Genomic DNA, 27,516 nt, shown 5'->3' on the forward strand with positions numbered 1-27,516 from the left:
TCCGCTCAGGGTGTTCGGGCAAACCTGGTCACGTGTTAGAAAGTGGCAAGAGGACGGGATCATTTATCAAAGTTTAAGGTTATATGTGTGACTTTGTCCTCAGGGAGATTCCCCTTCCTCCTCCTCCTTCTCTTTACCTGCACGATAAGTCAACACCTTCACTCGGGGGGAGGATGTCCAACCTGCCGGATATTCCTGCTCCGCGTAAATTCCACTGGATCCAAGAAGGAAGCGAGGAGACGTTTAGCGGCTTGGAGTTCAGAAGTTTAGTTCTGGTTTCGTCCGATGAGAAGATTTAAGTGTTAAAGACACAAAAAAGAAACATGTTTTCTTTCCTGCGCTCAGGTGAGTTTTCCCTTTGGATTGTTTCCTCGTGCAGCACAGGTGATGATGCCTGTCTGGAGATCTACACAGACACAAATTATAGGATATTATAGCACAGATTTATCGTGTCACAGAGTTCATATTAACCTTGTCGTGTTTATTGGGTTTATCGTTTCCTGTTGTATAAAGTTACACTATCACAGGAACTTGTTGTCACGAGCAGGGCAGGTAATTATACCCCCTTAACTGCCCTCATTAAATTTACAGTATTGATGCAAGCTGCAGTCAAATCAGTAAAGTAACCCGTGTGTTATGTTATAAAATTCTAAATGACTCTATAATAAAGGTAATTCTCCATCTGTGGAAGTTTAATTGTACCAATATTATTTAGAAATGTGTGATGAGCGCTGTAACAGAAAATATGTCCGTAAAATACTGATACTTATAAATGTGTGATTACAGGCTTCTTTTCTGATGTGATTTCAAATAAAATGCTTAATCATTTAAAAAGCATGCTGTTATGAATAAAAACTGTAAATATTGAGCTGAATGAGCGACAAAAACAATGTTACATTGTTTTTGGGGGGCTCAGGCTTTTATTAGAGGTACACAGTGGGTGTCTGCATCTGTAAGCCTGTAAGACTGGAAAGTGTCTGATTGAGAGAAGCTTCATTTTTCAGCATGACAGTGATCCCAAACACACTGTCAGTGCAGTAAAGTCATACCTGCACAGAACAGTATAGAGTGGAAGTCTATCAGTCATGGATTAGCCTCCCCAGAGCCTGGAGCCTGACATTACGGAAGCATTATAGGGACATCTGGACAGAGGACAGAAGAAAAAATGAGCCAACATCCAAAGTAGAGCTTCGAAAGTCCTTCAAGAAGCCTAAAGAACTTACCCCGAAGACTGGTCACACCAAATATCGACTTTCAAGCGTGTTAGAATTGTACAAACTCTGTTTTTATCTTATATTGCACATGTTTCAATAAATCTTTGCACCTTTTTCACATTTTGCAAGCAAAATTTAAAAAATGAGGTGTGACTCAAGACTTTTGCACAGCACCGCACATGTCTTTTGAAGTATTAGAATACATAATACATTCGCATATGAGAGAACTGAGTGGAGGCCCGACTACACATTTTTACATAGTTTCTCATAGTTTTCTGTGTGTGAAGGATTTGATTCTGTGTATGTACTCTGATTACATAAATCACTTTAATCCCAGTATAATTGCCTGTTTGCTTCCAGGCAGAAACCCCGCTCCTGAGCAGATCCACATTTCCTCGCTACCTCCCAGTATTCCCACAGATCAGGAGCCAGAGCAAGCTGAAGGACAAGGTGAGGATGTTTATCCTGTACACAGCATTTTTTTAAGGACTCATCACATTTTTATGAAATACATGAAACCTTTCAGCCAGACTTACTCAGCAACATGGAGCGCTACAGGAAGCGGTTACAGCGTGGTGACAACAAAACACAAATCTGCTCCATGTCGGGGGAAGTGAAGCATCAGCTCCTCTTTTCCCCTAAAAGCAGAACAAACTGTTGACTTTTATCGTATTATTAATTCATCTCTGTTCAACCAAGACTCGAACTTTGCTTTCCCTTTCCAGGCGTTAACAGCGTGCCTCCAAATAGATTTCTCAACAAATTTGTGTACAAGAGAATTAATTAGAGTCCTCTGATTTTTTTATTTTGCATCTTTTTTCAATTAAAATCTCAAGACTATTAAATTACTAGCTTGCTGTATTTCTGTCTCCTTTTGGAGACTCATTTCATAGCTGACCAGGGGTATGGTGGTGCATCTACCAAAGACATGCATCTTAGGTTACCTGATTCTAAATTGGACGTAGGTGTAAATGATGGTTGTCTCTTTGTGCTGTGGAAACCTCTCCTAGATATACCTTTCCTCTTCAGCATGAGATCTGGGATAGGCTCAAACACTCCTGAATAAGCTTAGGAAAAAGGGATGGATGCCTGTATTAGACCACTGATTTCCATAGACTGTATATAAAGATGGGCATAGCCACTGTGACAGTGGTTAGTGGTTCCTGTTATGAAGCACGGAGCTTAACATGTCTGCCATCTGTCGTATTTTGAAAGAAGACGTAACAAGCGAGGGTGGGGTGGATCTGACTGCGACTGACGGCCTGACAGGTTTATCCTCCTTCTTGACTTGAATGGTGACCACAAATTGTCTAAATAACTTTCAAGCAAATGACCAAACACATGAAGTCACCAGTAAAGTATTTACTGAGGTCTGTGTGACCTTTGTTTTCCCCACAGGCATCTATACAACTTAAAGGCTTTTTGCACCCTGCTGGACATTAAAAAGAATACATGTTTAAGGCACCTTCAGATTAGCTTCCCTTTTATTGAACTTTATCTTCGATACTTTGCACACACTCAGCCCCCAGTCCTTCGTGCTGCACCCAGATGGTGGGAATTATGAGACTGTACCAAATCAACAACCCCGACTGACAGCAGGAAGGAAATATGATCACTTTTTTCCTGTGGCACAGACCGCAACTAAACACCGGTGCAGACGACCGTCCACCTAAAGAAGAGAGAGAGTCGGTACAGACCAAAGTGACAGCTCCCTGTCTTCTGGCTCCAGCTGGACTGAGGATGTCAACAGCCTTCAGCTCAAGTGTGTCACCCGTCTGGAAAAGCTGGTTAAAGCTAGCACGATCCCAGGCTAAAGAGACAAACTGCAAACCAAATGTCTGTTCTGAGAGACACCTGGTCTGCTCAGTGTCTCGTGAGGCCGTGAAGGCAAGATGTTCACCGGTTGAGTGGGGACACTTGTCAGATGTCAGGCTAGCTCTGTCAGCGCAGAGGTGCGCACTTTAAAGACGTGAATTAAAACAGTGCTGAATTATGCTAAATATATGTTAGACATAGACAATAACCGGTCCTTGTTTTAAAAACAAGATTTTTTGTAAGGAAAAAGTTGAAAACTTCTGTTTTCTTTACCATTGGAGAAAATTTGTTACAGTTTATAACTAAAAGTTTGTTTGCAAACTCAAGCGGAGCGTCCTAAGTTAAAGTAGACTTAAATCATATATGATGGTCTATGGACCAGTTATGGGCCTGGGGCAGTTTTTCGCCCATGATCTCTATGTTAAAAGAAGAAGACCGTGAACCGAGGATATATCAGCAGACGTACGTTTTTTATTTGTTTTTGTAAAGGTGTGCCTTGAAATTTTGGCTTGCCCTTTGGTGTGCCCTGGGCAAGAACATTTTGAGAAAACTGCTGGATTGGAAGTCTTTAAAAAGTACAAAAAAAATAAAGATGTTGTGATGTGATCAAAAGCTCCTGAGCGGTGATTGTTGGTCACCTGCTGATTGAAGGTAAAGAGAGAAAAACCTGAATCTGAGTGTTTCTTCTGCTTGACTCAGAGAAGTTCCTCAGGCCGTGAAACGCTGCACTGCATTCGTAGTGAATGCACTTCTCAAAGGGCATTTCCACTCATAAACATATATTGGCTGTTGCTTATTTTGGGCTGGACAGTATTGCTTAAAATGCCATCAGGATACACGTCTAAATATCATTCAATATAAATATTTATAGTGATAAATGTCAGCATGTTGTTGATTTTTTTCCTGGCAGTTTCCTGCAGAGGATTAGGCTGATGCTGGTCGACTCGTCAGGATCGGTAATGTTCCACTCGCTGCTGTTACAGGATGTGACAAAGTTTCAGTTTATGCTGTTCTGATGTTTGTCACATTGGAAAAAGCCCCGAAAAACCTCTCCTGAAGTAATGACAAGTTCTTATGAATTATAAGCTCAAAATTGACCAGCTCTTTGCTGAATATTTGAGTTTTTGTTCTTATTTTATTTATTTTAAAACATGATAATTACTTTATACTTTTCTCTTTGATGTTTGAGCTTCACTGTGCACAAGGATTCAGGCAGAAAACTCAGGATCTTCTGCCGAAAGCTTTTCTGAGCTCAAACAAAATTTTACTTTAAGCTGCAAAGCTGTGAGCAGGATTTATGTCACGGCTGGTCTTGGAAGTCACTCCTGGTCCAACGGGCAACTTAAACTGGGTTAATGTGTTTTAGAAGCATTAAGACACTTTAACTTTACACGGTGTTCTTGATATGAAGAAGAAGAAGTTCTGAATGTCGTGTTCTAACTCAAAGTATTCGTCCTCAGCCATAATTGCATCTCATCTGCTCAGATAAGACTGACGCAGCTCATGTTCCTGATAGCAGAGACATTGCTGGCTCAGATTAAACCAGGAGAAACCTGCTGTAAACAAAAGCCTTCACATGACCCGGAGCCCTGAAGGCTTCAAATAACAGGAGGAGCAGGGAGGAGGCATAACCCATCACGTGTTCTGGCTGAAAAGTGAAAAGGCAGAAAGTCATTTTGCTAGAAAGTTGAAAATAGTTCTACAAAAAAAAAAGCAGCAGACTAAGAAGTAAATGTCAGAACGGATTATTTTATCACGAGTTTTATCATTTTTATTGCTTAATTGATGAAAGGATGTTATTAAACAAACTAGAAAGCCCAGGATGGATATCCAGCACGGTGACGCGTCCAACATCAGTTAAATTTGGATTTTCAACCAAGACCAGACATTTAGAAAAGACAGTCAGTTAGCCATATTTTTTTTAATATTAAAAACTTTACACCATTGCGTTCTCTCTACATGTGAAGCATTGTCTCATGGAGTGTTGCATGATGAGCTTATTTGTTTAAGCCTCTAAACCTACTGTTTCCACCTGCTAAGTCAACACAGTGATGCACTGTAACTCCGATGCCTCTGAGCAAGAGATGCCCGTCCTTAAAGTTTGCAGAAGTGTGGAGGAGACGAATCGGCACTTTCCAAGCAGATTTAGACACACGTAATTTATTCTTTGTCTTTTCGTTGACCTTAAAACCCTTTAACCATGTTTGGGATGAGCTGTGTGGAGATCACAGTGACAGTGGAAATGTAGACCTGAGCCTAAACCAAAGACTCTAATGTGGACTTTCCAGCTCATAAAGTCATGTTTTTAAAGGATTTTAAATAAGTGTTTGCTGGGTGTGAAATTACTGTTTAAAGCAGAGTATTTTTTTATTGTATCTTCAGTTATGTGTTTGGGGCCCTGTAATCTCAGCAGACACATGGTTATAGTTAATAGATGTTTGGATGGACGATAGACTTTATCTGTTTAACTCGACCTGTTTACGTTTATCCGGAGGGATTTACAGAAAACGCAGAGGAAACAGAATAAAAGAAAGGAGACAAAACACACGGTTCATCTGACTGAACGTGGCAGCATTATTACCTGCACCTCTGACAGCAGTTAAACTTTGGTTTATATGAAAGTTTAAAACAAAACTGCATTCTCAACAAGCTAAAAGATAAACATGGAGCACATTATGTTATTAAGCTTCGCATAAGCTTCGCATTTTTATGTATATATCAGTTGTTTTCCTACCCGTCTGCCCGCCTAACATGCTGTTTGTGTGTTGTTGACCTGTGTAAAGTTCACTTTCCTACTTTCTTACGATGCTCCTGTCATTATGTTGGTGTTAAATTTCAGCGGATGACGTGGTTGAAGAGAAAGGGGTGATCCAGACCACATACACTCACAGAGTGCACTCCACACCCTCGGTCTTCCTCCAGAATCACAATGATGAGCCTGTTTCCAGCACTTACTTTGATGAGAAAGTCCCTGTCCCTGAGGAGGACGGCGAGGTAAATCAACCCTGGATTACATATGCAAACCTGTGTTAATGTCCCCTATAAATCAAGATTTGATGTTATTAGTGGTGCAACTTTTGTTTCCCCCTGCCACAGAGGTGGATAAGTCTCCGTAAGCTCTGGGCCTTCACCGGCCCGGGGTTTCTGATGAGCATAGCCTACCTGGATCCAGGTAACATCGAGTCTGACCTGCAGTCAGGTGCCAAAGCTGGCTTCAAGGTAACTGAGATCATGCTGGGTTTGTGTTTTGGTTGATTAAGAGTTAGCTTATGTCAGAGAAAGTTAAACTGAGGTCATTTTTATTAGCAATTAATTATTTGGTAATTAACACATTTTCAACTATACTTCACAAATTATTTTGTACAAGCAGCAGTTTAATGTCCCCAAATATCTAAATTATAACAACACAGGACCAAGAAAGGCAACAAATTCAAAAAACGTTGATTACTTGGGTACTAAAATTAAATCCTAATTTTCTGAAAGTTGGAGCATTTTGTCAGATATAACAGAAATGCAGCCTTAGTTAAAAAACAAAGTTAAACATATCTAATATTTACAGTGGGAACCTTTTGTTTTAAAATATCTGCTCATTTTAATTTTTTTGCCAGCAGCAAACTTCAATAAAGTTGAGACAGGGGCTGCTTCACCTCTTCTTCACACTCTGTTAGTGTTATTGAAAGCATGAGTTTCTATCATTTTGAAATAAAAAGTATCTTCCTATTCTTGCTTGAGGTAAAATTTGATTTGCTCGACAGTTTCTGGCCTTGTTTATTGTTTAGTCTTTTACTGTCCTCCAAATGTTTTCAGTGGGTAACAGGTCTGAGTGAGTGTACTGCAAATACAGACTGATGGGTCGCATGGTTTGCTTTTTTAACCTGGCTATATCACCATGGTAACCTATGCTGAACACATCAACTGGTCCAGAGCAGGTTACGTTCGGATTTCGGTTTAAAATTGTCTGGAAGTGCCACATGTTCACTAATTCTTTTCTCTAAATATCTTTTTAACATTTAATCTGTTGAGAAGTGCCTCACAAAGTTAGACCAGCGCCAACTGTGCGTCACATGTATGGATGAGGAATGTGCATAAATATGATTTTCAGCTTGGTCCTAATCAGATGCCCAGTGTTGGAGTTGTAGCAAACACAACAGGCATTAGATTAAAAAAGAATCACTGTGTTTGTAGGCTGTTTATCACCAAGGTGATTTAGTCAATGAAATTCACTCCACACTCATCCGACAACTAAACCAAAGTGATTTTCTCCATCATCGCGCTTTGGGCCAAGTCAAATTTAAAGTTTCTAACTTTGCAGCTGTCGTGTTAGAAATAAACAGCAGCACTGCAGTGAAAGCTTGAGTATTCACGATATTAGTTGCAGATTTATTTGCAGCGCCAGTAGCATGTTTAACCTCTCATATTATTTATAAATTTCTATCTCTTCTTCTGGTGTAGGCAGCAATGAAATAGGTAGCACTCAATGACAACATTTTGTGCAGAAGAAGACTTTAATGACGTGCGGTGTTTCCACTTTTCTGTGAGCGTGCACAGTGACACTGCCTTTGTCTTTCCAAGCTAACACAAAGAATGTCTGGCTATGTTGAACTTCCTTGCAAGAGTGTTAGCAAGCCTGTTTAGCGCTCAGACTCGGATTATGGAGCATTGCTGCTGGTAAATGTGCAGAACAGACAAAGCCTTTACCTAAATCATCATGTGTTGCTCTGCAACCTGCAGATACCTTTCAGCATTAATGGTTCCTCCAGTTATGTCATTTGTTCTTTTGCATTTCAGCAATATTTCTTGAAAGACAAGTCAAACTCACTGTGCTTGAAACTGGCTGTAAATTCACCAGTCCCACAGCACTGCAGGTCAAAGTTTAACAAAGGTGTCCTTTGCCCTTAAACAGGTGGAAACATTCCTGAACTCGGGAGTCGCATCATTTAAACTGAGTGAATGTTTATTGAGACTGGTGTAAGAGTGACTGGGCCCTAAGCCTTAATCCTGACCATCAGTCCGGAGGTATGCAGGGCTTTTCAAGGTTTTGAGCTGCAGCCAATCACAGCGACAAGGCTGCAGCACAGTCACAGAAAAGCAATGCTCAGAAGTCTCGTACCGGCTCAGTAATGGGAGGATTAATTATCGTTAATTAAGACAAAGTTAATGTGTTTAACACTTTTCAACAACAATAAAATTCACATTGCTTCTCATAAAATAACATTAAAAAGCTTTGAGTAAAACTTGTAAATGCAACATAAGACTGTGTAAAAGCACATTAGAAAGAAATTGGTTCAAGAATTATTTGGTTTTAATAAAAGGCAGTGGCAAACAAAAAGTCTTCAGTCTTAGTTTACCAGAACACAGTTACTCCTGGTCTCTGTGAGTTTGTTCCAGACATGTGGAGCAAAAAACCTGAAAGCTGCTGCTTCTATGTTTAGTTTTATCTCTGAGGACAGAAAGCAGACCTGTACTGGGAGACCTGAGGGGTCAATACGCAGCAGATCAGACATGTAAAACATGCTGGTTTATAAACCGTTCTGTGCTTTATAAACCAGCAGCAGCAGTCTTTTCAAACAAACATTGAACACATGTGCTGACAAGAAGTGTTAATTGATTTAATTCAGATAAAGCAATCAAAATATGTTTGTGTGACAGAAAAAAAAGAAAGAAAAGCATAGACAGATTATATTCAGAGTTCTAAAATGAAATAAGAATATAGATGAAGAGTAAAGCATCATCTCCGTCATGGGGGAGGCAGAGGGAGTGCGAGACATGTGAATAGAACTGCATTTCCTTTATCGTTTTTAGGTTTTCCACCAAAGAAAGAAGTATGTCGCAACAGGGGAAGTAGAAGCAGATGGTAAAACAGGGGTACGGGACTCGTGAAAGTTCGCGTCAGGTTAATGTGGCCGCAAAACAACAGTCTCTTATCACAGAAAACCCGCTCACACTGACTGAAAAGCAGAGGCGCTTCATAAAATGCAAAGGTTTGGGCTTAGATGTACTTTATTTATCCCAAAAGGTTGATAACTTCCTTTGTTACAGCAGATAAAACATTGACACAACCAGTAACAACATATAAAAATAGCTCAATAACAGACAGTAGTGCCAAAAAATAGAATTACTTTTAAGTAAAATAAAGTTGACTATAATCTAAAAGAAATGTATATAAGCTGCATCGCTCCAAAAATTAAGTGGGCCCTTGATCATCGGTGTAACACAAAGTCAGTCAGGGCTATTAGTTTGTGCAGTCAGGAAGATAAACCACTGTGAATCAGTTTCACCTGCAGGTACAGTGGAGAGGCAGGACAACCCACCATTCACCAACCCAAACCATTCCCTTTATGGGGGTTGATTCACAGTGGTTTATGCTTCCTAACTGAAGTTTAACCGACTTGGTGCTGAACTGTGATGATCGAGCGTTTTTTTTGAGCAGTGTAAAATGGCTCAATAAAATATAATAAAAGTGTAAAATGGCTCAATAACACACAATAAAACAAAAATAAAGCGGAAATTCTAAAAATAGGATACTTAAGGTAGTAGAAGGAAAGGTATAAGGTTTAGTTTTACAGATAGATTTGAGTAAGCGTAATAGTTAAAAACAGTCTTGGGAATAAATTAATGTCAGTGCTGTCACAAAGACAAAACAAACGTGGTTTTATGTGTGTCTGTGTGCAGGGCGTGCATAACAAAGCAGAACTTTCAGAGCATGTTCACACCTATAGTTCGTTTACTCTGGTCTGAATCAGTCGATGAGTTTGTAAACTTGTTGCTTTTCCTTGTGGTTTAGTTTGTTTTCACACAGAGAAAAATCCAAATGAACTCCAAGCGAACCGAAATGAGTCACGAACAAACCACATAAGAATATTCGGTCCGCTTATCAGCCAGATGTGTCTGGGGCGGGAACAACAAAAGTAAATACAGGAAGCAGGTGCTGTGTTCTGGACTATCAGAGAACACGGAGAATTTATGTTTGTTTCACAGCTAGCTGCTAGCCTGTACAGATCCTTGCACGTCTACCTTGCTGCATCTCTGGATGGTAGTTGGTTCAGATCAAGGTCGCATCAAGTTCGTGTGGAACCGTACCAAGACCCGAGGCGATCTCAGTACGGTTGTTTTGGTGTGCGATTGTTGTGTTCACATCTGCACAAACGAACCGCACCAAGAGGGAAAACAAACCAGTTTGATTTAAACTGATGAAACACGGCAGCTGTGAAAACAGCCTTAGACAAAAGATGAGAACCACTCATTCAAACAACCTCAAACTACACGTACTCGAGCAACAACTCGCTGGGTTTCAAGTTGATCGAAGGGCAAATAACAGACAGAAGGACATGCAGAGATTTCATTATTTACTGGTGGTGTTTTAAGCCACTTCCTGGCTTCAGTTTCTTTTCAGATCTTAGGGCAGCTTCACAATCATGTTACCTATCAGCTCACAGGTTCTGATTAACTGTTCGGCTCTCTGCCCTCGTCCTTTCAGCTGCTCTGGGTGCTGCTGGGTGCCACCATCGTCGGCCTGCTACTGCAGAGGCTGGCGGCTCGGCTAGGCGTGGTCACCGGGATGCACCTGGCTGAAGTCTGCAACCGCCAGTACCACACTGTGAGATACGTTTGCCGTTATTTTTCTATTTTCCGTTGTTGTTGTTGTTGCTGCTTCTGCGCTCTCTGTTCTCATCACAGTTCTAAAACACAAGCAGGATGAAGTCTGACTGAGAGGCTGTGAGCAGAAGCAGTCTTAGTTTACTGAAACTGCCTCCTTGCATTACAAGCACTGCTGTTACAGTAGCTGTAATCCTTGGATTATGCGTCTCAAAACATTAAATCAAACCAGCGTGAGCCGGTGACACTTACAAAACAGTGACAGCATGAATTATTCATGTGGATATATTTTTAAATCCAGCTTATAAGAAATATTTGCATCTGTAAAACATGAAGAGAGAAAATAACTGTTACAAATGTGCCTCTGTTTGCTCTCTTTCTGTCCTCTCAGGCTACACTACCCACTGTTGGAAACATTTTTTAAGCTTCAGTAGGGAAACGTATGCAGAGAGCTGCATGAATGAATTGACTTCTTATCTTTGAATCTGTTAACTTTTCTGTTTCATGAGTTTAGAGGACTAGCGACACAGTTGAAAATGCAAATGCTTTGACTGCCGGCTTGGTTTATTAATTGATTTATTGAATGATGAAAAGCTGAAAAGAAGTCACGGAAAATTAATTTGTGCCTATAAGTCAAAGGTAAATTAAGGCTGTGTCCTCAAGCAGAAATGCATGAACACCTTCTGCCATCGTAAATTCACTTTATATGTTCCTGAAAAGGTTTAAGGCACAACCTGTCCCGGATGGGATGGGAGAAGAGCGGACAGAGAAGGCTTCTGTCCTACTTCAAAGTCCTTGAATTGTGGTGTGACCTATGATTGTTGCACCTCCACGTCGACATGCCTTAAACCAATAATTCTCATTGTGCAGCTTCAGCTTTTCTGTCCTCTGTTCCTCACACCTCGCTCACATTTTTGCAGAGAAGAACTTAGACATAAAAGTAGGCCTTCATTTATCCACGTGAACAGCGTGACGGCAATGACCAACTGAAGCAGCAGAGGGCGAAATGTCCTGACTTTTATTGTCAGGAGATTGCTGGATACTAATTCAATAAAAGTCCAGTAAATACGGCACCATTCATGCTGTTTAGTGCTTTACAGGTGATGGACAAGCTGATAAGACAGCTGAATTCCCAAACACTGTGCGACCAACACACACAAGAAGTAAAAAGCAGTAGTTGTGCCATAGAGTAAAAATCTCCAACAATAAAAGGTTTCCTCACATGCCGGATGTGTTGCAAACTGAATTTTATGTCAGCTCAGACCTTTGTAAACACTGCCTGACTCTGATAGGTGCCTCGTATCATCCTGTGGGTGATGGTGGAGCTGGCGATCATCGGCTCAGACATGCAGGAGGTCATCGGCTGCGCCATCGCTTTCAACCTCCTCTCCTCTGGCAGGTGGTGTAAACAGACTAAGCATCAGTTTAATGGCCACTGGGACTCAGTCGCAGTTTGATGATTGCCATAAAATGAGTCGATTACTTCCTTGGCGATGATCTTTTCCGTTGTTTGTGTTTATCCACAGGATCCCCTTATGGGGGGGTGTCCTCATCACCATCACTGACACGTTTGTCTTCCTCTTCTTGGACAAGTACGGTAGGTTGGAATAATCACTTTCAAACTGTACGTCGGCATATCAGCAATAAATGAAGCACGCCGCTTATTTTTTTTCTCTGCAGGTCTGAGAAAGCTGGAAGCCTTTTTTGGTTTCCTCATTACAATCATGGGGATCACATTTGGATATGAGGTATAAACACTTACACACGATTATCTGGAAATGAGTTTGGGGGTGGGGGGGTCTCTCAATCAGCGGGTCACAACATGTCAGTGGGGAAAAAGTAAGCAAAATATTTTTAATACTACCTGGAAGTCCCTGGATCTGAAATGATGTCTGAATCTCAACCGGAGATTTTTTTTAAGGATATCAAGACAATAGACCTCATTCAATAATATGTGTTCAGAAATGTTCTTACCCCTGTGCAATCACACTCATTCTGAACTGTGGGCTTGTGCCCACTGTGTGAAATCTGCTTATCGCCACTCCTCCATGTCTCTGTATAAATAAACACATTAACTTGAGATGAAACTGAGAAAGTGGTGACTGTGTCGTAAGAGAGAAGTCTGCACAGTAAAGGCAAACGAAGCAAGAGAAGGTCCCACAGAAGACACGGAAACAGTGGTGTCTGAGGAGGAAACTGGAAAAGATGTCGCCCTCCGAATTGTTTCCACAGAAGTGGCAGTGGATCCAAAAAAATGTAATAAAGCGAGGCTGCAGCGGAAATAATGAAGGTTAATGTAAGAAAAAGAAGAAAACAGGTAGAAGACATGGAGCAGCTCATAAGAAGAAAAGAAACTCATGGCAGGTTTTGAAGTACATGCATATTCTCCAGCATCTGTGGCACGGTGCCGAAAATTACAATAAGAAGTGATGCGATCCAAAGATGGGGGTAATTTTAATGATGAGAAGAAATAAGATATCGCGTACAAGAATATGTGTTTTAAAAATGTTCAGATCTTCTAATTCGGTGCCCTTTTGTCTTAGGCCGCTTTGAAAATCTTTTAATAATAACCCAAAAAATAAATTATAATAAATAATTATTATTAGTAGAAGTACTAGCAGTAGAAATAACTTGTGCACATTTTGCAATGTGTTGTATGAATTAAATCGCAGATTTGTGTGTGACATGTTCATGTCTACAGAGATTTGTGAACAAGTGTTTATTTTTGTAAAAATGTGAAATGTCTGATTTTTTTTCCCTTCGTCACAACGATAAAGAATCCTTCTGAAAAATTCCTTCAGATCGATTTCAAAAGTTAGCTGAAGTTAGAGTAAAATTTTAGGTCCTGGATTTTTGGCGTTTGGTGGTGAGATGGCACATTTGAACCTATTCTATCAGCGGCAATTTGGGCTTTGAAGTTGAGTGACTTTAAATCTACACTCACTTCTGATTACAAGCTCTGGGTAGTGACTGAGAGAATGAGATTGCGGATACAAACGGTGGAAATGAGCTTTCTCCAAAGGGTGGTCGAGAGAGGGAAATCAGTCAGACTGAAAGTAGAGCCACTGCTGCCAACATCGAAAGGAGCCAGCTGAGGTGTTCCACACGTCCTTCTAGTAGGAGGTAGGAGGGAAAGGCTCAGGACGCGCGAGAGCGATTATGTCTCTCAGCTGGCTGGGAATGCCTCACTGTTCCCCTGGATGAGCTGGAGGAGGTCCGGGCTTCTCTACCCAGTGGCAGAAGAGGAATTGATGGATGGACTTTCGACTTCCATCGATTATTAAAACAAGAAAATAGAGATATTTATCAAAATGATCATGATTATGATTTTTTTGGCATAATCAGTAGTCGTAGTGGGAAATATTGTTTTGGTCAAATGTCACAACATCCCTGACACCTCGACAAGATGACAGACTCCAGGAAATACAAGAGAAAGGCAGTAATCCCATAGACAAGACACGAACGGAAAGACAGGGAAACACTGGGAATACTAGGAACAGAAGAATGTGGGAAACTCAACAAAAGAGGAACCAAAGTTATATAAATACCAAAAGAAAAACTGGGACCACAACACATGAGCTTCAGGTTGTTAAGACTTCACTGAAAACCACAAATGTCGCATTGAAATCTTTTGATCATCGTGTTAAGATTTTTCCTCTAAACATCACATGAATGTTTGTACCAAGCTTGTAATCTGCCACCCAACACAGGTGGTGCAAAATCACCAAGTGTCTCTGGTCTCTTCAGGTTCGTCCTAATTTATATCTTCTAAATGATTTGCTTTTGAAATCACTCTTTGCTTCCTTTTCAGTATGTAACAGTGGGTCCAGACCAAGGCCAGCTGCTGAAGGGGATGTTTGTGCCGTACTGCGAGGGCTGCGGACCCGTCCAGCTGGGTCAGGCCGTCGGCATCGTGGGCGCCGTCATCATGCCTCACAACATTTACCTCCACTCTGCTCTCGTCAAGGTCAGACAGTATTGAAGTCCCTGCATAATCAGCTGTGTGAAACTTGCTTCGGCATCATCAGTGAGTTTCCAAATCTCTCTCTCTCAGTCTCGAGAAGTGGATCGGTCAAACAAAAAAGAGGTAAAAGAGGCCAACAAATACTTCTTCATCGAGTCGACCGTCGCGCTGTTTGTCTCTTTCCTCATCAATGTGTTTGTGGTGGCCGTCTTTGCTGAGGCTTTCTATCAGCGCACAAATGAAGAGGTGGTAAGTATCTCTGCAGCTGCTTTATGATCTAATAAAAGTTCAGAGTCGAGATGGAAATTCAACAGTCTGTTTTGCTTTCCTCCCTCCCCCCGTTTTCTTTTTTCAGTTCAATGTCTGTAATCAAACAGGCAGTCCACATTTAGACCTGTTCCCTCTGAATAATGAAACTCTCACGGTGGACATCTACAAAGGGGTAAGCTTTTATGCTTTTTACTGAAAAACATGATAAGAAAAGTCTGTGCCCATTTAAATGTATAACAAAACAAATATGATTCGACTCTTATTGGTGTTTACAAATAAACAGGTAAAGATACTGTTGAATGCATGCCTCTCAGCATATTTGCTCATACCACATGTTTAAATTGAGTGCGATTATAAAGTAATAAGACTCAAACTACAGTGGTCCCCCGTTTATAGCGGTAGTTATGTTAAACTGATTTTTTTTTACAATTATTATAGATGTTTTATGGCTGTAAAACCCCTCACTACACATTTTATACACTTTTCTCTGACAGGCTCGAACATTTCCACACTTTTCTCTATGGTTTAAACACTCTAAAAGTTCAAACCTTCGTAGAAAAATAAGTCCAGTATTATAGAATGAAACCAAAGTGACCCGCGGTTGCCTTTGATGGTGCAAAACATTTCATCGAAGTTTTTGTTTGTTGGAGAAAACTTACAAACATACAGTACCTCACTTCAGAGTCACATTGGTAGCGATCGAAGATTTAAGTAAATTTGACAAGCTGAACGCATTCTGATTGAATGACAATCAAAATCAGAAATACTTTATTAATCCAGAAGGAAATGGTCTACAGCCAATCAGAATACAGAACACAATGCGCTGTAAAAAAAAAAAAAAAAAAAGCATGCAAAATTGCACAAAAAAGGTCCGCAAAACAGCGAGACCGCGAAAGGTGAACCACGTTATAGCGAAGGACCACTGTGTACCAAAACTTCACCTAATTTAAAGATTTTTAAGGTCATCTCCTTGTGCATCTCTGAAATGCTATTTTTTTTATGCTTCATGGAATTCCCGTTGAGATCAGTGATGAACATCAGTTAAAAACGAAGTCTGTGCAAAGATGTGAATTGATGCAAACTCAGACCAGGTGACACATTTAGAGGCAAACACGTGTCTGCAAGCTTTGATCCACACAAAATGAGAACTTGTTTTTTTCCTTCAGAACTGGCATCAATTAAAAAAGCTGCTGGGAACGCACTTTAAGATTTTGGCCCATATTCACATGATAGTGTTACACAGTTGATGCAAATCGTCCGTTTAACCACATCTATTCGATTGACATCTACCATCCGAATGTTGCAGCAGAAATAAAGAACACTTTTCTCCTATTGCCCAGTTTTGCTGAGCCTCTGTGAATTGGAGCCTGTTGCCTTCTCTTAGCAGACAGGAGTGGCACTGGTATGGTCTTTTGCATTCAGAGATGCTCTTCTGCATGCTTTGGTTGTAACTTGAGTTGCTTTAGCAAGGATTTTCCCCCCAAGAACAGCTGCTTCCTAGATATTTTTCTCTTTTTCAGGCCACTTTCTATAAACACTAGAGATGGTTGTTAATTATTTATATCACAACGTGTTTAGCAGCTAGTTGTCTTTACCATTCCTGAATGTATTGATCTGCTAACATTTAATTAACTCATTAGAGCTTTGCCTTAATAAGCAGTTGAACTGGTGTATCTAATGAAGTGACCGTATGTAGTGGAATTACAAGAAAAGGAGTGAACGAACTTAAGGGAAAATATTTGTGGCTTTTTTCAGAAACTGTGTGGACACGTTTGGTCTGAGCATACTTATACTTGCATATGCATGTGTGATTTCACCACAGAGCTTTAAATTGCACAAAGAGCTATCATCAGCTTCTGTGTCAAATTGACTCAGAGCGCTTGCTGGGGATCATCACTGATCTCCAGCTACCGCCCAGAAAACGAACAGAAAAGCTCAGGGTCATTTCTTATTTTTAAATTTAAAGGCTCATTCATGCGTGTGTTGCTACATCAGATTATCTATCCAACCAATCACTCATTTATTTGCTGATTATCCAGCTACGGTCGGTCCATCACATTCTATTACCATATATTATGTCGTTTTCCACACTGTTATGAAATATTCCTGTAATAAATCAAAGACACCCATCAGTACAGCTCATTGGGCTACACTGTAGGGAATAAAGGATTCCTATGCCGTAATTAAAAACAGAAGTTATCCGTGAATTCACAGAAAAAAAATCTTTTTCACTATTTAAAAAAAAAAAAGTGGTGTGTTTGACGCCCCTGCTTGCAAACAGAACTCGGGGTGTTTGTAGCCTCCGTGTAGTTTATTCAGTAAAACTTAAAAGCACACAAACAGGTCAAATTTGGAGCACATGATGACAGGATTGTATTTTATATAATATTTCTGAGATCATCTGGATTCAAGCCCTGCAGGAAACGGTGACAATGACATTAACATGCATTTATTCTTAACTCCCTCTCTGGTTTTAGTGGCAGCAAAGTGGGCCTGCGCTGGTTTTGCAGAGCATGTTTTCTGTTTTTTATCCACTGTCATCTGTGTTTGCGTGTCTGTAACAGGGAGTGGTGCTCGGCTGTTTCTTTGGCCCAGCTGCTCTCTACATATGGGCCGTGGGGATCCTTGCAGCTGGTCAGAGCTCCACCATGACTGGAACATACTCCGGCCAGTTTGTCATGGAGGTCAGTGAGAAAGGAAGAACCAGATGTGAACAAAAACCACATGTAAAGCTCAAACAGTGGAAATGTCAGCGCTAACTCTTTCCCTTTAACGCAAATATGTTCTCCCATTCTTTCTTTACTTGAGCCCTTTATTTGGCCTGTTCAAAAGCTCCTGCATGTAATTTACTTATTTACTTATAATCACGTACAGCTGCAGTCGGTTTGCTTCACTAAATCTTTTGTAAACAAGCCCCGTTTTCTTGTAAATGTCACCGACTGATTTGTTCTCCTTCCCTCAGGGCTTCTTAAACTTGCGCTGGTCACGTTTCGCTCGGGTGTTGCTGACCCGCTCGCTTGCCATCACGCCCACCCTGCTCGTGGCCATCTTCCAGGACGTGCAGCACCTGACGGGCATGAATGACTTCCTGAACGTGCTGCAGAGCATGCAGGTCAGACAGAGGTTAAAACCAGTTCAGCTTCATTCAACCATCTGCCAACAGCACCACTTTTCTTTTAGGCTTATTTATCTTTGTAGTGCTGTTCTTATTAAGTGCATTAAGGTCATTAACGTAACTTAAATGCACAAGCAAGCAGGGCTGGTTTTCAGGTTTTGGATCAAGTTCTAGGTTGGTAAAATCAAAACAGGCTGTACTCTTATCGTTAAATGATAAGATAAGACTACCTAAGTGGCAATAAGAATGCCTCGTTGGAAAAAAGAAACAGGGTTGACCCAGTTGCTTCAGACGTAATCATGCAGTATGAAAGAATTTATTGTCTGTACTGAATAAAATGTTGCCAGACTGGGTCCAGTTGCTTCAGAAATATTGAATACATAGCACAAATGAGTTGCAAAACATCTTTGTTACTTAATTTGTGTGTAATTAATGTTCCTGCATACTTAATATACACTGATTCACAGTCCCCAAGGAAAGCAGGCAAACCTTAGGTCCAGGCATTCATGTGGATATTACTTTGATACATAATAACTACTTTATTTTCTTTAAAGGAACCCATTCTGTTCTATTTCAGCTCTGTATAATTATCCCCAGAGTCTACTACAGTAGCTTTAAGCAGCTTAAGCATCTCTCCCTTTAACCTGACTTCCTTCTGATTGGCTGCACCACACAAACAAAAGGTTTGAGCGGTAGATGGACGAGTTTCTGTATTCCTGAGATGACCATGTTAGGGATATTCGCTCCCAGATTCATCATACTGATCCAAGACAAAAAAACCTGTCTGAAACAGTTTATGCCTAATTCTGTGGAGAATCTTTGTAGAGCCTAGGATGTAACTTATGTAAGGGCCCAGTGTCATTGCCCACATGTATGCTTCTCTAGTGTGGTGCATACGTGTTAATCACAGTGCCTGTCCCGAACGTTCAAATGCAGTGGCAGCCGACAGGAAAAAAAGGAAAAGCTGAGATTTTTTTTTCCCTCGTGGGTCTCTGCTCTTTGTTGTGGTCACTCTTTTTTCAGGGGCAAACATATTTGTCCCTCTAGTTTTTGCACTTCTTTCTAAAAAGAAGTGTACAGTTTCATCAATCTTCCTCTGGGAATTTTCTGGCATTTGTGAGTCCTTATATATTATATTGATGCTATGATTATTATTCCTTATACTGAGGCGGTGATTGTTATTCTCTCACTGATAAATTCAAAAACAGCTTTACTCATCGTGGTTTGTGCTGCTCAGTGTGTGAAAACAGTTAAATGTAAATAATGATCATTAATCTTTATTGCTTAAAAACAGTAATATATCATCTGGACATTTTCAGTGGGAGAAACATTTCATCACTCCCACTGAAATTGCTCCATCCAGATGGATCGGCTTTCTGGGATTTCCTTACCTGGATGAGTGAGCGTGCATTAGGACAGATGCATGCTCAGATAAGCTAAGCAAGACAAAAATTGCAGGGGAAAAATTCAGCTGTACCACTGTCTGCATAGTGGGATTGGTCATGTGTAGAACTACATCTTAAAACTGATAAATGAACATAAAAGAGCTTAAAGGCATTAAGCCTCTTCAATTGAAATCACTGTGCATCACTGCAGATTAATTTATACATGAGGTTTCTTGAAGGTGTTGACTGCAGCAGCTACAAACACTGCAGCTATGCATCATTATAGCCTATCATTATAACAGCAAGTGTCCTGCAAACAGGTGTAAAGAAGCATTTTCACTCTTTCCATAACTAGGAAGGGAAAATGTTTGCTTGTGCATACATCGTACAGTTAATTTACTCCTCCATTCCCTCAACTTTACAAGCGCCTAGAATCAAACGAACACCACATCCCTTTGAAATGATAAGTTTGGACACTTATTCCTTCAAGACATTAATACTGAACACATTAAAACCGTGCAATAGCTATTGATAAGGAAAGATTTGTTGGCTGTCAAACAAACTCTGTCAGCTGGGTTTTGGTCAGATGGCTGCAGAGGTCAGCTCACTCCATCACTCTATTTCTTGGTCAAGCAGCTCTTACGGTGCTGCTGGAAAAACAAATTATGGCCCCACTGAGCATGAACCACATGGGATGGCGTGTCGCTGTGGGATGTTGTGGTAGCCGTGCTGTTCGAGGGTTGCCTTGAATTCTCAATAAATCACCAACCGTGTCTCAAGCTTCACAGTGGGAACCACACATGCAGATAACATCCATTCACCTTGACTGTGCCTCACAAAGACACAGAGCTCACATCTGGATTCATCCAGATGTCTAATATTTGTTCCTCCAAGCTTTCTTCTTCTTCTTGGTCTTCCTAAGTCTTGGTTTCTTTGCAGCATTTCTATCATAAAGGAATCATCAGTGCTCTGATGTGAGCTCTAGTCTGAATTATTGATTTCCATTGCTCAAACTTCCAAACTCAACAAGAGAAAATTCCGAGATTTTTTTTAAGCAATGACCATTGCTTAAAAAACTGTTGTTTGTTTTTAATCAAAAACATTTACAACCTCATGAAGCTGTTTAAGAATGTAATGATACTGTGTAAAGTTAAATAAATCTAGTTGTGCCATTTAAGACCACTAAAATCTTCAGTTTTGCTCTACATTGCACAAAATAATGAAAAACCTTTAAATAAGTAGGGATTTTGAAAATATTTTAACAGTAATACTTTACATGATTAATCAGTATGATTAATACAGCTTTAGTTAGTTATTTGCTGTTAACTAACAAATAGTTGATAACTAGTAATATCTCCAGAATTTATGTAAAACTTTCACCACCAGGGGGCAGCAGTTTAGCAGGAAATGTGTTTCATTCCTCTTTGAAGTCACTAATATAAAGCCAGGGACACCTCCACCTCGCTGTTTCTCCTGTGCATGCAAAGTGTTGTAGGACAGTCACCCCGGTGTAAACCACACCTGCTTAAAACCACAAGTTCCTTTCCTAAAGCTAACATAACTGTCTCCTTGGAAGCGGCCTCACTGTGTGGAGTTTACTTGCTTTCTCCAGGTATTACAGCGTCCTCACACAATCCAAAGACATGCATGGGGTTGAGTTAATTGATATAATTCTAAATTTAGTTGTATATCTCTGTGTCAGCCCCTGCAGCAGAAATAAATAAATAAGAAGATCTTTGTAAAATCTCAAAATACACAATTATTTAAAAAGGTAAATCAAGATTACATTCATTTGCAGCACCATCTTGTGATTCAGACTGGTATTACATCAAAGACCAGCTCTAGTTCATCTTCAGTAGATATCACTTCAACACAATGCATTTGAGATGTTTGTTTTTTCACATGCTCCAGTGTTTGGTGACAGGTAATGTGTAGTGTAAAGCCTAAAATAACCAGGCCAAAGCCAATCAACTAAATAACACGCTGCTATGTGAATGGACGGAGTAAGACTGAGAGTTAAATGCTGCCAGTTTCATTGATTAGCTCTGCCAACAAGGAGCCTGCAAGACGACACAGAGGGACAAACAAAGGAAAACATCTGCCAATGAACTCCAACACTTCAAGTGTCCATAAAAACAGGAAAGCAGCTAAATAAGTATCAGAATAGTAAAATGTATCCTTTTTTCACTGATTTGAACTTCCTCATTTCATTACCTGAGTATTCTACCTAAACTTTACTACAAGTACAAGCAGACATAGAGGTAGCTAAAAGGGGAAAAATTTACAAAATCACTCCAGATGTGCCAAAAGACTTCCCTCTGCACCTCCCAGTGGACGAAGAGGTTAACAGTTGGTGTGATCATTTAGTGTAACACTTCATCTTCTTCTTCTTCTCTCCCAGCTGCCATTCGCCCTCATTCCCATCCTCACGTTTACCAGTTTGCCATCTCTCATGAACGAGTTTGCCAATGGACTGTAAGTAAATCAAATCAAACCTGCTTGTTTTTATTATAACCCTGTTCTGTAAACAAAGCAAAATACAAATCATTTATAGCTCATATTTAAATGAAAAGTGATGACACTGAGAAATTGTGGGGGGTTTTTTGTTTTGTTTTTTAACCTCCTAAGACCTGAACTCTTCCACGACATGCATTTTTAATTTCTCTTTGATATTTGGACATATTGGGGCCTGTAGAATGTAAAAACAAAGAATTACCAGATTTTTTTTTTTTACCTTATTTTTGTTTTTAAGAAAAATAAGAGCCACATATGAGGATATTCGTTTAAAGTTTTGATAGAAAAGTAGCAGTATAATGTCCTCGTAAGTGGATATCAGGCCCATGTAGAGCAAAATTGAGTATTTTGGTCTAAATAACCCAAAATGTGATGTCCACATATGTGGACGGCAGGTCCTAGGAGGTTAAAATATAAGCTTCTTTTGAATTTGATACCAGCAACACCCTTGAATGGTAGCAACAAAAGACTGGAAAAAATGAGTAAAAAAAAATGTGATGAATCATCTGAGAACAAATGCAGTTAATTAGTAACATAAGTATAAAATTACACAGAGAGTACCCCAGAGAGGAGGACTTTAGAAGCAAAAATGAGAAGGGGTTCAACACTGTGAGAGATTACAAGGGCAATTTGTTTAATAATTTGGAAATAATGTTCTTCAACATCAAATTGAAAAGAAATAGAGGAATTCATCATCTCAGAGAAATCTCTGTATACAAGGGAAAAGTTTTAAAAGAGATGCTATGAGGCAGTTAAAATCTTTGCATGGGCTCAGGAACACTTGGGAAACCCTCAGTGGTGCATCCACAAATATAAAGTTAAATATCCACCATGCAGGCAAAAAGACAGATCTAAATGCCATCAAGAAACGCCTGTTCAGGGCTCATTTAAGAGGCACTGTGGCCAAGTAGAGAGCCTGACCATCCTGTGTCAAAGTTGGTATCTGCGCATGGAAAATTTGCATATCTTTAAAGGCACCATCAGTGCTTAATGATGTGCGTGGGTTTTGGAGCAACATAAGCTGCCCTGCAAGTCTTTGCCAAACCATGTTCTGCACGTTTCCAGACATGCCAAGCACGAGGACATAAAAAATATGACAAAGGAAGTGCTGAGCAGCTGAAATTTTATACCAGACAAGAATCTGAAAATATTTTGTTTTCAAATATAAAGCAGAAAGTCTCCTTAGTTTCCAAACTGAGATGAAACAAGAGTAAAACCTTACCATTGTCCCGACTTTTTTTTTTTTTTTCCAACTGGGGCATCGGTTTTTCAAAAATCCATAACATCTATTATTTTCATCAGCTGATATGTTGTTTTTGTGCCTTTTTAGCGTTAACCCATCATCTGAGCTTTTATTGGAGCGGGCCTGCCTTTAAACTTCACCCGTTCTTATCTTTTTGCAGGGTATTTAAGATAGGAGGCGGAGTGGTGATCTTGATCGTGTGTGCCATCAACATGTACTTCGTCGTAATCTACGTGAGCACGCTGGGCAGCGTGTGGCTGTACGTGCTGTCGGCTCTCCTGTCCATAGCATACCTGGTGTTTGTGGGATACTTGGTAGGTAACAGCAGGTTGTATGGGAGCTGTTCTTGGCAGAGTATAAATTTGTTTTACTGAGTGAACATTAACTTCTTGGGCATTTAATAGTCAAAGCGTGTTTTCACAAATCTACAGAGAATTATCTCTGAGCTCCCAACTTAGCTTAAAATTATTAAAAAGGAATTCCAGCTTTAGAGTGATTTTGGAGCAACTTTGAACAAAAAAAGGGACCAAAACTTTTACCTCAGTGAGGAGGTGTGGCTGTGGGTATAATGGACCTTTAACTTTTTACATGCCAGAGCCCATTGATGACACGCATATAAAGGCACAATGCAATTTCTGCAGTTAAGCATTGTTATTACAGTGGCATGTTTAAATTGAGTTAAATTAGTTAACTAACCAGCCAATCAAAATGTTGATCATGAGAGAGATACATGAGAATTGCTCTTTGGGTCCATCTTTCACTTTTTTCATCAGCAACTGTACAAAATATAGGAAAAGAAACACTCAAAGGCAGCTAAGATAACTTTTAATTTGTAATGTCCTCTTGTATAAATGAACACTATGAATCAATCACCACATCTTAACCCTGTAACACTGTGTCGTATTTTTAATTTTTGTGTCAAGAAATTGCTCGAAAATGCCAGATATTGTCACATTTGCCAGTTTGGGTCTGTTCTGGGACCTCTCGCATACACGGTGGGAAGAGCAGCACATAACAAAGCAAGATCATTGACAACAGATTTGAGGTTGTTTAAGTCAGAAAGGTCAAATCAAAGAATTGGAGTGGAGGTGTGTTGTAAAGTGGTGTGCAGATACAGGCCAGAGCTATAGCATGACCAGGTGGATGCAAGGATTTCAGCTGACGAGATTTGGAGTTTGGGGCGGAAATGCCACAAATTTGCTGCTTCTAGCCTCATGGCCATCAGTGTTCGCTGTTTTTTTTAACACAAAAAATTATTTTAAGATGTCAGTTTACTAAATAATATCTACTATATCATACTAAGCTTTTTAGACCATTAAAAAGTGATTGTCTGACTAAGTTGTCAGTTGTATGTCGCTCTTGTATGTTTGGGTAATTTTGCTCCTTTTGCATTGCATTCTTTAAATTAAAGTTATGCAGCCACTTTGAGAAGTATTCAGGTCCCTTCACTTTATTAACATTTCTTTTGTTTCAAGTAATAATAAACAAAATAAAAATATTTTATTTTTTTAAATGTTAGAAAGTCTCCGCTCCACTGAGCAGTACATAAACAGCACTGTTTAGCCAGGACTTTGCAGAAGCAGCTGCAGCTTTAAATCTTTTTGCGAGAGTGTCTGCAGGATTTGGACACCTGGATCTGGGCAGTTTTCTTTCCAGCAGATCCTCTTGAACTTTTCAAGGCTGGATGGGAAAGCATCTCTGGACTGCCGTCTTCATCTCCGCAGATGTTCTGTGAGGTTTAAATCTGGTCTTTGGCTAGTCCACTCAAGGACAGTCTTAGACATGTCCTGAAGGCTCTCCAGCGGGTCTGAATGCTTTCTCAAGTGATGCATAACTTGAACAAATTCATTCTGTAAACCTTTTTTTTTTTTTTCCTGTGTGTGTGTGTGTGTGTGCTTTTTTTTTTTTAAATCTGTCTTTTTTTGTGCTGCAGGTGTGGTTATGTCTGATCGCTCTGGGGGTGTCCTGGCTCGATCCGAGCACCAGGAGAGGGAACGACACGACCATCCTGATCCAGCGGCAGCCCGAGTTTGACTCATGACATTCGCGTCAAAGGTGCATCTGTGGACAACCTGACTGACTGTGTTTAGCGTCAGATGAAGTCTTCTTTAGTCCCAAGTTATTTATACGAGACGTTTGTTGACTTTCAGATGAACTTTGACGTTTGGTTGGTGCTGTACAGATTTTTTTTTAGTAATGAAGAAACAAATTTATTTGTCACTGTAACTTTATTAAAAGGTAACATACTGATTGAGAAAAGCTTAGGTGAGTTTTAAAGATTGACAGGTTTACAGACGTCTGATGTTTATAATCATTTTTTTGAAGGACTTAATATGACAGAAAACATGTCAAGACTTTTTTAAGAAACCAAACAGACTGAATCCGAGGTGCACCGAGTCCCTGTGAAGAAGATTTACAAATGATACCCAGGCTTTTAAAATCAGTGGTTTCATGTTCAGGAGGGAGTTTTAAAGTTTTAAAGACAAATTCATGTCTTCAACAATGCCTTTCAACAACAAGGCAGTGACGTGCTGGATTTCAGCAGACATATTTTATTTTTACAGCTCACTATCACACATTTGCTCAAGAAGCTTCAGAATCTCAGCAGCATACAGTATCTTCTGACATGCAGCAGAGATAAGAAGAAACTTCCCCAAATGCAGGAAGTCGCTAAAAAAAAAGAGGTCAGGAAGAGCCGCCGAGGAAGGATCCAGGATGTTATGCTCAGAAAAGCAACAGTGCAGATTTCCAATGTGAACAACTGAGATGATAAAATTAGACCTTAAACGTCTGAAGAAACTGAATTTATCGGAAAGGTGTTAAGACGTGATGAAAAAAAGAAATATAAAAATAAATGAAGTAACAAAATCAGCTAAAAAATGCATTAATATAATTAATAACGTGTAAGTTATTAATAAACGGACTCAATTTTTTTTCTTAAACGGCACTAGAAGTGTGCAAAAACAAAGTTTTTCTGCAAGTTCATTTACAAACACTAAAGATTGCTTCAATCCAAGAAATACAGTAAACAAACGGAGGATCTGAGATTAAATCTCCGAGGAATATGTGTTTTACAGGCCAGCAGTAGTATTTTGAAACAGGACCATTTAAAACCCTCTGAGACATTTTGGGTTTTTTTTTTACATTTTTTGTATTTTGAGCTAATTGAATTCAAACTGCAGTTTCTCTTTCAGCCACAGGGAGGTGTTGCAGGCTTCAGGAGAGACTTCTCATTTACAGTAAACATTTCACTACCACAGCTTACAGCATAACACATTAAAGGACATGCAGCCTTACATCATGCCCATGTGCAGTCACCAAAAGCAGCGTTACTGTGTGAGACAAAACGAATGCTGAGCGCTGAGACTCGCTGCTGCTGCACATGCCTGTGGTGGTATGTCAGAAGAGTTGCAACTTATTGTGCAACTGCGAACCAAACACTGCTTGTTTCACTGTTTGAATTCCAGTGCTGAAGTGCTTCGGCTTTGCGAGCTGAGCTGAGGCGGATGAACAGGTTTTTCTTTGCATTGTGGCGGGGAACTTTTTTTTTTCTCTCTCTCTCTCTCTCTCCCTCTCTCCCTGTCATGGAGGCAGACTTATGTAAGAGGGGAGAGTCTTCCCACCGCCCCTCTCTGTTTTTGTTTTTCTCAATGAGCCAATGTCTCCCTGCCTAGGCCTCACAGCCTGTCCAGTAGGCCCCTTTCCTGGAAACATAGCCTAGCAGAGGCCACTCAGGGGCAGGCCTGTGAGGTGGGAGGGTGGGGTGGGGGGGCTCTTCCAGCAAATCACATGATTTGACCCTACAGTCATAGCTCTACATGAGGCTCAGATGCTGCAAGCACATTTCAGCAGCCAGTTTGTCATCAGCATGATTGGATGCGGCTTTAATGCATGGCAGAGTGCATGAGGCTGTAAGTAGACTCCGTGCATCCCCAGGTGTGACATTTTTGAAGTAGAATCACAACATCTAAAGGACAGTGTGTGTGTGTGTGTGTGTGTGTGTGTGTGTGTTCTTTAAAGACAGTTATGTCATTTATTTTTATGTTGTTGGCCTTAATGCCAAAAAAAACTTGATGAACAGTTTTGCAGAGATTAAAAAATATATATTTTAGTATTTGATTATGCTCACCATGATATTTAAAAATGTAATATTGATAGAGTGTCAATAATGCACATGTGATAATAACTGTTTTTTGTGTGCCATTTCCACAGCGATGGTTACAGACTCTCCTTTTGAAGTCTTTTCACTTATTTTAAGTTAAAGTTATTTGCCATAGTTATTAACATTGTAGCTATTCTTCTCTATATATATATTGCAATAATATTGATTCAGTCTGACAATAATTGTTAATTGAAAATCCAATATTGTGACAGCCCTACTTGATGGAAATTCAGTAATG

The 27,516-nt window shown here is 40.0% G+C and overlaps 1 protein-coding gene across 1 annotated transcript; it reads left to right on the plus strand.

Annotated features, from left to right (window-relative positions):
- Positions 1-37: 37 nt before the first annotated feature.
- Positions 38-26,844, plus strand: LOC134618355 (natural resistance-associated macrophage protein 2-like). The gene is made up of 16 exons (XM_063463721.1): positions 38-345; positions 1,575-1,664; positions 5,869-6,023; positions 6,126-6,248; positions 10,507-10,626; positions 11,918-12,024; positions 12,152-12,222; positions 12,306-12,373; positions 14,437-14,592; positions 14,680-14,838; positions 14,945-15,031; positions 17,424-17,543; positions 17,822-17,971; positions 21,761-21,834; positions 23,277-23,430; positions 25,050-26,844. Exons 1-16 carry the CDS (start codon positions 324-326, stop codon positions 25,155-25,157), a joined length of 1,764 nt encoding a protein of 587 aa, XP_063319791.1. The 5' UTR covers positions 38-323; the 3' UTR covers positions 25,158-26,844.
- The last annotated feature ends 672 nt before the right edge of the window (positions 26,845-27,516 follow it).

This window comes from Pelmatolapia mariae, linkage group LG20, assembly GCF_036321145.2.
Source record: "Pelmatolapia mariae isolate MD_Pm_ZW linkage group LG20, Pm_UMD_F_2, whole genome shotgun sequence".
NCBI classification, from domain to species: Eukaryota; Metazoa; Chordata; class Actinopteri; order Cichliformes; family Cichlidae; genus Pelmatolapia; species Pelmatolapia mariae.

Excerpts from the sequence above, each read along its gene's own strand:
- LOC134618355 (XM_063463721.1), top strand. The coding sequence starts at position 324 with ATGTTTTCTTTCCTGCGCTCAG. Across the intron at positions 10,627-11,917 it reads GCAACCGCCAGTACCACACT|GTGCCTCGTATCATCCTGTG; the intron begins GTGAGATACGTT and ends TGACTCTGATAG. Across the intron at positions 12,025-12,151 it reads AACCTCCTCTCCTCTGGCAG|GATCCCCTTATGGGGGGGTG; the intron begins GTGGTGTAAACA and ends GTTTATCCACAG.